This window comes from Pan troglodytes, chromosome 11 (genome assembly GCF_028858775.2).
Source record: "Pan troglodytes isolate AG18354 chromosome 11, NHGRI_mPanTro3-v2.0_pri, whole genome shotgun sequence".
Lineage (NCBI taxonomy): Eukaryota > Metazoa > Chordata > Mammalia > Primates > Hominidae > Pan > Pan troglodytes.
This window is the reverse complement of record NC_072409.2, coordinates 50,437,936-50,448,986: the sequence shown is the minus strand read 5'-3', so window position 1 is coordinate 50,448,986 and position 11,051 is coordinate 50,437,936. Positions and strand designations below refer to the sequence as shown.

General features: G+C 41.2%; 1 protein-coding gene across 1 annotated transcript; it reads left to right on the top strand.

Annotated features, from left to right (window-relative positions):
• The first annotated feature begins 704 nt into the window (after positions 1 to 704).
• On the top strand, positions 705 to 3,478 carry LOC472977 (serine/threonine-protein kinase NLK-like). The gene has a single exon (XM_054658215.2). It carries the CDS (start codon positions 1,785 to 1,787, stop codon positions 3,351 to 3,353), a length of 1,569 nt encoding a protein of 522 aa, XP_054514190.1. The 5' UTR covers positions 705 to 1,784; the 3' UTR covers positions 3,354 to 3,478.
• The last annotated feature ends 7,573 nt before the right edge of the window (positions 3,479 to 11,051 follow it).

Genomic DNA, 11,051 nt, shown 5'->3' with positions numbered 1-11,051 from the left:
TCCCTAGTAGGTGGGATTACAGGCATGTGCCACCATGCCAGGCTAATTTTGTATTTTTTTAGTAGAGACAGGGTTTCTCCATGTTAGTCAGGCTGGTCTCAAACTCCCGACCTCGGGTAATCCACCCGCCTCGGCCTCCCAAAGTGCTGGGATTACAGGCATGAACCACTGTGCCTGGCCTTTGACTTTTTATTAATAGGCATTCTGACTGGTGTAAGCTGATATCTCATTTTAATTTGCATTTCCCTGATGAGTAGTGATGTTGAGAATATTTTCATATGCTTGTTGGCCATTTGTATGTCTTTGTTTGTCAAATGTCTGTTCATGTTCTTTGACTGCTTTTAGTGGGGTTATTTGGTTTTTGTTGTTGTTGTTAAGATGTTTGAGTTCTTTGCATATTCTGGATATTAGTCCCTCAGATGCATAGTTTGCAAAATATTTTCTCCTATTCTGCAGGTTGTTATTCACTGCGTTATTTTTCTGCTGTGCAGAAACATTTTAGTTTAATTAAGTCTCATTTGTCTATTTTTGTTATTGCTGTATTTGCTTTTGAAGTCTTAGCCATGAATTCTTTGCCTAGACCAATATCTAGAAGAATTTTTCGTAGGCTTTCCTTATGTATATTTATTTTATACTTCGGTTAATAATGTACTATTCTATCCGGCTTTGCTAGGGGAGGTGAGTCCGGCCGCAGCGGAACCGGCGGCTGAGGAGGCGGCGGCTGAGGAGAAGGCGGCCGCGGCGGCTGAGGAGAAAGCGGCCGCGGGGACGGAAGCCGGGTGGGGGGGAGGGGGGGAGACGGAGCAGCCTTGAGCCCTGCGGGGCCGTTGCGCGGGGGACCCACCCGCTCTCCCCCCCAACCCTCCTCAGCAGAAGCAGCCGGCGGCGGGGGCAGGAGTCAGCCGGCTTCCGACCGTACCCCGCCCGCCTCCCGGGGCTCCTGTTCTTTGGCCCCGGGACCCTAACCTTCTCCCAGGGCGGTTCCCTCTGTCTGGGCGTCCGAGCGCTGCCCACATCTTTCATTCCTCCCTGCACCTCCTTCCCTTCACTTTTGCCCCGGCTCTCTTTCTCCTCTCTGTCCTGCTGTCGCCTCCTCTCCTCACTCCAGCCTCCTTCCCTGGCTTATTCTGCCCAGGAAAGTTTGGAACCCCCGCCCCCCCTCCCCAATCAGGTCAACCTGACTAGGAGTAGGGGGAGATGTAGGAAGGCCTGAGAGTTCGAGGGGGGGGGGGAAGCTGGAAGCTGGTTTCCCAGAAAATTTCCCCCCATCTTCTCCATTTAGGGTGGTGGGAATTTTTTTAAATCCTGTTTTTGAGGAGGTGGTAGGTGTTTAGAAAAGGATGTGGGAATGGAAGGGGTAGATGAGTCAACCCTCTTTCAAGATTCCAAGGGTGGTGTGTTACCTGATCCTTTTCGTGTGTGGAGTTCAGGGGGTCGGGAGGTTTGGCCTTTATTCCCACATTCAAAGTTGGAACCTCCCCCAAATTAAGAATGGAGTTTTAGTACCCACTTGTGGCAGGAATCCTGGGGGGAAGGGGTCCTTTTTTCCTTTTTCTTTTCTTTTTTCCCTTTTTTTTCCTTTTGGCAACCCACACCCTTCCACACACGCTCACCCCAAAATTAAACACCAAGATCCTCTAACTTGTTTGGATTGACTGATGAAGACATAAAGCCAGTTACGCTCTATGTTTTTTGAGGCGGAGTGAGTGGTTTTTCTTCATTTTTAAATGGCCAAATGACAGCTTGACCCAGTTTGCTTTCCAATCAAAGGGCATTTATTTTGAATGTCTCTTTGTGGCGCAAGAGCCAACGCAAAAATGATGGCGGCTTACAACGGCGGTACATCTGCAGCAGCAGCAGGTCACCACCACCACCATCACCACCACCTTCCACACCTCCCTCCTCCTCACCTGCACCACCACCACCACCCTCAACACCATCTTCATCCGGGGTCGGCTGCCGCTGTACACCCTGTACAGCAGCACACCTCTTCGGCAGCTGCGGCGGCTGCAGCTGCAGCCATGTTAAACCCTGGGCAACAACAGCCATATTTCCCATCACCGGCACCGGGGCAGGCTCCTGGACCAGCTGCAGCAGCCCCAGCTCAGGTACAGGCTGCCGCAGCTGCTACAGTTAAGAAGCACCATCATCAGCACTCGCATCATCCACAGCAGCAGCTGGATATTGAGCCGGATAGACCTATTGGATATGGAGCCTTTGGTGTTGTCTGGTCAGTAACAGATCCAAGAGATGGAAAGAGAGTAGCGCTCAAAAAGATGCCCAACGTCTTCCAGAATCTGGTCTCTTGCAAAAGGGTCTTCCGGGAATTGAAGATGTTGTGTTTTTTTAAGCATGATAATGTACTCTCTGCCCTTGACATACTCCAACCTCCACACATTGACTATTTTGAAGACATATATGTTGTCACAGAATTGATGCAGAGTGACCTACATAAAATTGTCTCTCCTCAACCACTCAGCTCAGATCATGTCAAAGTTTTTCTTTATCAGATTTTGCGAGGTTTGAAATATCTCCATTCAGCTGGCATTTTACATCGAGACATTAAGCCAGGGAATCTCCTTGTGAACAGCAACTGTGTTCTAAAGATTTGTGATTTTGGATTGGCCAGAGTGGAAGAATTAGATGAATCCCGTCATATGACTCAGGAAGTTGTTACTCAGTATTATCGGGCTCCAGAAATCCTGATGGGCAGCCGTCATTACAGCAATGCTATTGACATCTGGTCTGTGGGATGTATCTTTGCAGAACTACTAGGACTAAGAATATTGTTTCAGGCACAGAGTCCCATTCAGCAGTTGGATTTGATCACGGATCTGTTGGGCACACCATCACTGGAAGCAATGAGGACAGCTTGTGAAGGCGCTAAGGCACATATACTCAGGGGTCCTCATAAACAGCCATCTCTTCCTGTACTCTATACCCTGTCTAGCCAGGCTACACATGAAGCTGTTCATCTCCTTTGCAGGATGTTGGTCTTTGATCCATCCAAAAGAATATCCGCTAAGGATGCCTTAGCCCACCCCTACCTAGATGAAGGGCGACTACGATATCACACATGTATGTGTAAATGTTCCTTTTCCACCTCTACTGGAAGAGTTTATACCAGTGACTTTGAGCCTGTCACCAATCCCAAATTTGATGACATTTTCGAGAAGAACCTCAGTTCTGTCCGACAGGTTAAAGAAATTATTCATCAGTTCATTTTGGAACAGCAGAAAGGAAACAGAGTGCCTCTCTGCATCAACCCTCAGTCTGCTGCTTTTAAGAGCTTTATTAGTTCCACTGTTGCTCAGCCATCTGAGATGCCCCCATCTCCTCTGGTGTGGGAGTGATGGTGGAAGATAATGTACTACTGAAGATGTAATGTAGCTTTCCACTGGAGTCTGGGATTTGCAATTCTGGAGGTTAATCATGCTTGTACTGTAATTTTACTAATGAAGTTTTAAATTAACAACCACTACTTGTATGATATGAATAAAATTTAGAAATGTTACTAGACTTTTAATCTTGTAAAGTGGTTGTGGTTTTAGAAGAAAAATATTTTACCCAGAGTTGCACATGTTTTATGAATTTAGTGCAGCTGTTATGGCTCACCTCAGAACAAAAGAGAATTGAACCAAATTTGGGAGTTTGGGGTTTTATGTTTTGTTTTGTTTTTCTTTTCTAAAATGAAGTGAGATTGTTCACACACACACACACACACACACACACACAAACGCAAACACAAAGGACAGTCATACATTTTGATATTTGAGCCATTCCTAAAGATTTGGGGTTTTCTAAAACTAAAGAATCTAGGAACCTTGCCTGCGACCAATCATGGAGCCACGTGAGCTGATCGTGGCTGCACCTGGGGGGAGGGTAGGGAGGAGGGGCATGCCACCTAATGATCAAGCCCTATAATTAGCTTCTCATTAGAGCCGTGATGGTGATGTGTGCTGTCTAAAATCCAATGTTGTGGGTAGAGAGAATGAGTTTGTGACTAGGAGAGACTAAACTTTTGTTTTCCTTACCCAGTATAAATATATATATATATATTTTAAATCTATTTTTATTAGAAGTTTTTCTGCTCTTTCTTACATAAAAGAACCCCAAGCATGCAAAAAAAAAATAATAATAATGTACTATTATATTTTTTATTGTCTTGGTCAAATTGTTCTAGCTTTGGCCATTAGGAATTCTTTCAGCTGGCTCCTGTGTCTCTATAACATACCCCCATCACTTCTCTTTACAACTTCTTAGTTTTTGTCACTACTCGTTTTCAAACTATTTATATTGTTATATTTGGAATGAGTTCGTTGTAGATGGCTTATGGTTGGGTCACGTTTTCTTTAGATTCATTCTGTTTGGTGTTCACTCAGCTTCATGAATCTCCCTTTCTGTATATTGCTTTTTTATTCTGTTGTGTCCTTTGATGCACAGAAGCTTTTAATTTTGATAAAATCAAATGTGTCTATTATTTTAAAATTTTGATTGACATATAGTAATTGTATGTATGTATGGGGTACATAATGATGTTTTGACAGGTACAGTGTCCAATACATAATGTATAAAGATCAGATAGGGTAATTACCATATCCATTATCTCAAATATTTATCATTTATTTGTGTTGGAAACATTCAATATCCTCCTTCTACTTATTTGAAACTATATATTATTGTTAACTAATATATAGTCATCCCTCAGTGCTACAGAACACTAGAACTTATTCCTTTTATCTAACTAGTTGTAATTTTGTATCCTTTAACAAATCTCTCACTATGTACCCCCCCTTCTCCACTACAAGTATGTTCTGTTCTACTTTTTACTTCTCTGAGATTAACTTTTCTTGGCTTCCACATGTGAGAATATGTGATGTTTCACTTTCTGTTCCTGGTTTATTTCACTTAACATAGTATCCTCCAGTTCCATCTATGTTGCAGTGAATGACAGGATTTCATTCTCTCTGAGGCTGAATAATATTCCATTATATATATATACCACATTAAAAAATTCATTCATCTATTGTTGGACACCTGGGTTGATTCCATATCTTGGCTGTTATGAATAGTGCTGTGCTGCAATAAACATGGAGATGAAGATGTCTCCTCAACATACTGATTTCCTTTCCTTTGGATAAATATCCAGTAGTGACAGCACTGGATCTTATGGTAGTTCTAGTTGTAGTTTTGTGATGAATGTCCGTACTGTTCTCCACAGTGACTGTACTAATTTACGTTTTCATCAACAGCATATTAGAGTTTTCTTTTCTCCGCATCCTTGCCAGGATTTGTTATTTTAGCCATCCTAACTGGGATGAGATTATACCTTATTTTAGTTTTGATTTGCATTTCTGACAATTAGCATCATTGAGTATTTTTTCATATGTTTCTTGGCCATTTGTATGTCGTCTTTTGAGAAATGTCTTATCTAGATCATTTGCCCATTCTTAAACTGAATTGTCGTTTTTGTTTTGTTTTGACTGTTGAGATGTTTGAGTTCCTTGTGTATTCTGGATATTAATCCCCTGTTGGATGAATGGCTTGCAGATATTTTCTCAGATTCTGCAGGTTGTCTGTTCACTGTGTTATTTCTTTTGCTGTGCATAAGCTTTTTAGTTTGATATAATCCCATGTGTTTATTTTTGCCTTTGTGGCCGTGTTTTTGAGGTCTTACTCATAAAGTCTTTTCCCAGACCAATATCCTGAAGCACTTCCCCTATGTTTTCTACTAGTAGTTTTATAGTTTTTTGTGTTACTTTTAGGTCTTTGATCCATTTTGGGTTGATTTTTGTATAAGGTGAGAGGTGGAGGTCTAATTTCATTTTTCTGCATATGGATATCCAATTTTCCCAGCACTATTTGTTGAAGACATTGTCTTTTCCTCAGTAAGTGTTCTTGGTGCCTTTGTCAACAATCAGTTTGCTATATATATGTGGATTAATTTCTGGGTTCTCTATTCTGTTCCATTGGCCCACGTGTCTGTTTTAAGGTCAGCACTATGCAGTTTGTGTTACTACAACTTTGTAGTAGATTTTGAAGTCAGGTAGTGTGATGCCTTCAGTTTCGTTCTTTTTGCATAGGATTGCTTTGGCTATTCAGAATCTTTTGTGTCTCCACATTGTTTTTAAATCTTTTCTTCTATTTCTGTGAAGAATGTCATTGGCATTTTGATAGGGATTGCATTGAATCTGTAGATTGCTTTGGGTAGTATGGTCATTTTTTTTTTTTTTTTTTTTTTTTTTTGAGACGGAGTCTCACTCTGTCACCCAGGCTGGAGTGCAATGGTGCAATCTCAGCTCACTGCAACCTCTGCCTCCCGGGTTCAAGCGATTCTCCTGCCACCGTGCCTGGCTATTTTCTGTATTTTTAGTAGAGACAGGGTTTCGCATGTTGGCCAGGCTGGTCTCAAACTCCTGACCTCAGATGATCCACCTGCTTCGGCCTCCCAAAGTGCTGGGATTACAGGTGTGAGCCACCATGCCCGGCATAGTATGGTCATTTTAACAATATTAATTCTTATACTCCATGAGCATGGGATGTCTTTCCATTTATTTGTATACTCTTCTATTTCTTTTATCACTGTTTTTTAGTTTCCTTGTGGAGGTCTTTCACCTCCCTGGTTGGATTTATACCTAGGTATTTTATTATTTTTTATTTTTTGTAGCTATTGTAAATGTGATTGCCTTTCTTTTTCAGCTAGTTTATTGTTCAAATATAGGAACACTACTGATACTTATATGTTGATTTTGTATCCTAAAACTTAACTAAATTTATCAGTTGTAAGAGTTTTTTGGTAGAACCTTTAGGTTTTTCCATATATAAGATCATGCCATCTGCAAATAGGGACAATTTGACTTTCTGCTTTCCAATTTTGATACCCTTTATTTCTCTTGCCTAATTACCCTGGCTATTATTACATTTGTTGCCTATGTTTTTAGTGTTACATGAAGAAGTCACTGTCAGGCCAGGTGCAGTGGCTCACGCCTGTAATCCCAGCACGTTGGGAGGCTGAGGCAGGCAAATCATGAGGTCAAGAGATCGAGACCATCCTGGCCAACATGGTGAAACCCTGTCTCTACTAAAAATACAAAAATTAGTTGGGCGTGGTGGCATGTGCCTGTAGTCCCAGGTACTTGGGAGGCTGATACAGGAGAATTGCTTGAATCTGGGAGGCAGAGGTTGCAGTGAGCCGAGATCACGCCATTGTACTCCAGCCTGGCAACAGAGTGAGACTGTGTCTTAAAAAAAAAAAAAGAAGTCACTGTCAAACCCAATATTATGAAGCTTTTCCCTTATGTCCTTATGTTCTCCTCTAAGAGTTTTATAGTTTTCGCTCTTTCATTTAGGTTTTCTTTTTTTTTTTTTTTTTGAAACAGAGCCTCCCTCTGTTGCCCACGCTGGAGTTCAGTGGCGTGACCTCAGCTCACTGCAACCTCCACCTCCTGGTTTCAAGTGATTCTCCTGCCTCAGCCTCCCGAGTAGCTGGGATTACAGGCATGTGCCCCAATGCCCAGCTCATTTTTTTGTATTTTCAGTAGAGACAGGGTTTCACCATGTTGGCCAGGCTGGTCTCGAACTCCTGACCTCAAGTGATCCGCGGGCCTTGGCCTCAAGTGATCCTGCCTCAGCCTCCCAAAGTGCTGAGATTACAGGTGTAAGCCAGTGCACCTGGTGTAAATTTGGGTCTTTAATCCATTTTGAGTTAGTTTTTCCATATGATATAAGGGGTCAATTTTTTCATTTTCTTGCATGTAGAGCTCTAGCTTTCTCACCATCATTAGTTAAAGAGACTGTCCTTTCCCCATTGAATGGTCTTCATAATTTTTTAAAAAATCATTTGATCAGGTATGTGAAGATTTACTTCTAGGCTCTCCATTCTATTCCATTGGGCTGTCTGCCTTTATGTCAGTACCACACTTTTTTGATTACTATAGCTTGTGGTAAGCTTTAAAATCTGGACGAGTAAGACCTCCTCCTTTTTTAAGATTGGTTTTGGCTGTTTAGGGCCTCTTGAGAATCCACATTGGTTTCTGAATAATTTTTTTTTCTAATTCTGCAAAAAAGAAATCCCATGGAGATTCCATTAAACCTTTAAATTGTTTTCAGTAGTATTGACATATTCAAAATATTAAGTCCTTCAGTCCATGAACACAAGATGTCTATTTATTTGTGTCTTTCTTTCAGCAACATTTTTTAGTTTTCAACCTATGAGTCTTTTGCTTCCTTATTTACTCCTAAGTATTTTACTCTTTTTGATATTATTGTAAATGGAATTATTTTCTTAATTTCTGTTTCAGAGTGCTCATTGTTAGTATATAGAAACTATTGATTTTTGCATATTGATTTTGAATCTTGCTACTCTGTTTATCTTGTTTATTAGTTTTAACGGTTTTTTGTGGCATATTTAGGATTTTCTACATATATTATCATGTTGTCTCTAGACAGAGATAGTTTTTTCTTTCCAATTTGGATGCTATTTATTTATTTACCTACATTCATTTATTTATTTATTAGACGGAGTCTCACTCTGTCACCCAGGCTGGAGTGCAGTGGTGCGATCTCGGCTCACTGCAACCTCCGCCTCCCGGGTTCAAGCGATTCTCTTGCCTCAGCCTCCCAAGTAGCTGGGACTACAGGTGCGTGCCACCATGCCCGGCTAATTTTTGTATTTTCAGTAGAAACGGGGTTTCGCCATGTTGGCCAGGCTGGTCTTGAACTCCTGACCTCAGGTAATCCACCTGCCTCAGCCTCCCAAAGTGCTGGGATTACAGGCATGAGCCGCTGTGCCCGGCCTATTTATTTATTTATTTTTCTAATTGCTTTGGCTAGGACTTCCAGTATTATATAAAATAAAAGCGGCAAAAGTGAGGATCCTTGACTTGTTCTTGATCTTAGAGGGAAAGCTTTCAATCTTTCACCATTGAATGTAATGTTAACTGTGGGCTTTTCCTGCATGGCCTGTATTATGTTGAGGTGGTTTTCTTGTATTTATAGTTTGTTGAGTGCTTTCTTCATTAAAGAGTGTTGAATTTTGTCAAATGCTTTTTCTGCATCAATTGAGATTATCGTCTCCTTTTACCATTTCTTGAAGAGAATAGTGAAATAACTCCCATTACCATAATCATACTAGTCTTTGTGCTGTGATGTTATGCACAAAATGGTGCTTCATAAAGCATTTGATAATTGTACGACAGTCTTATGTGTGGGAAGATAAGTAAAATTTAGTCATGTAAAAGTCATTATGCAGTTATTTATTTGGCAAAAAAAAAAAAAGAAAAAAAAAAAAGTCACTAGTCCAATAAAAAGGCATTTGCTTTGAAACTTTTCTTGAACCTCAAACTAGCTAGTAAAACTTGACAAAGTGGAGCCGTGTGTGGTGGCTCAGGCCTGTAAGTCCAGTACTCTGGGAGGCCAAAGTGGGAGGATCCCTCAAGCCCAGGATCAGCCTGGGCAACATAGAGAGACCCTGCCTCTACAGGCGTGGTGGTACGTGCCTGTGGAAAAAAGTGCCAGTTTTTCCAAGGGGTTGTATGAACTTGCACTCTTAGCAGCAGTGTATGAGAGTTCAAGTTGCTCTTTGCTAGCATTTGGTATTATCTATCTTTTTCATTTAAACTATTCTAGTGATTACAATAACACTGTGTTGTGGTTTTAATATGAAATTCCCTTCTAGTCAGGGAAGTTAAACACACATATTGCAAAATTTATTGGCTGTTCAGGAATCACCTTTTGCGAAGTGTCTATTCCAGGTTTTTCTAATTTTTTTTTGTAAGATTGTCTGCTTCTTCTTCAGTGTTATAATAAAAGTTCTCTATAAATTCTACATGTGAGTCCTTTGTCAGATATATGTATTACAGTTCTCTTTTGCCTTTCTGTGGCTTTCTTGTTCACTCTCTAATGGTATCTTTTTTTTTTTTTTTTTAATTTGAGATGGTGTCTCACTCTGTCACCCAGGCTTGAGTGCAGTGGCGTGATCTTGGTTCACGGCAACCTCCACCTCCTGGATTCAAACAACTCTCCTGCCTCAGCCTCCTGAGTAGCTGGGATGACAGGTGCATGCCACCATGCCTGGCTAATTTTTGTATTTTTAGCAGAGACAGGGTTTCACCATATTGGCCGGGCTGGTCACGAACTCCTGACCTCAACTGATTCTCCCATGTTGGCCTCCTAAAGCGTTGGGATTACAGGTGTGAGCCACTGTGCCTGGTCTCTAATGGTATCTTTTGATGAACAGATATTCTTAGCATTGATGAAGGCCAATTTCTCATTTTTGTTTTTCTTTTAGTGTATTCTGTAACCTAAGGATCTTGAATTAATCCAAAGCCATTAAGATATAATTTTCTTCTAAAAGCTTCATTATTTACCTTTTATATTTAGATTGCAGTCCATCTGGAATCAATTTTGTGAATGGTGTGAGACTGGGGTCAATATACATTATTTTCCCCTTATGACTTCTCAAATGACCCAGCACTATTTGTGAAGACCATCCTTTCCCTACTGTATCTATCCTTTTTTTTTTTTTTTTTTTTTTTTTGAGACCAAGTTTTGCTCTGTCGCCCAGGGTGGAGTGCCTTGGCACAATCTCGGCTCACTGCAACCTCCGCCTCCTCCATTCAAACGATTCTCCCGCCTCGGCCTCCTGAGTAGTTGGGACTACAGGCCGAGTGCCACCATGCACGGCTAATTTTTCTATTTTTCTTAGAGGCAGGGAGTTTCGCCATGTTGGCCAGGCTGGTCTCAAACTCCTGATCTCAAGTGATCCGTAGGACTCGGCCTCCGAAAGTGCTGGGATTACAGGCCTGAGCCACCATGCCCAGCCTATCTTCGCCAGTTTTAATGCTAAAAACTATTCCATTCTATGGCACTCCCTTAACTTAACTTAGCCATTTTTCCATCTGGGTATTTGGGTTGTTTTCAGATCTCTGCTATCATCAAACAGGAGGAATACTTTGTATGGACATCAAGTCATTCTTCTGCAATTATTAACCCAGAAGTGAAATTTCTAAGCTAGAAAATATTTGCTTTTTTGGAAAAGTAATAAATTATAT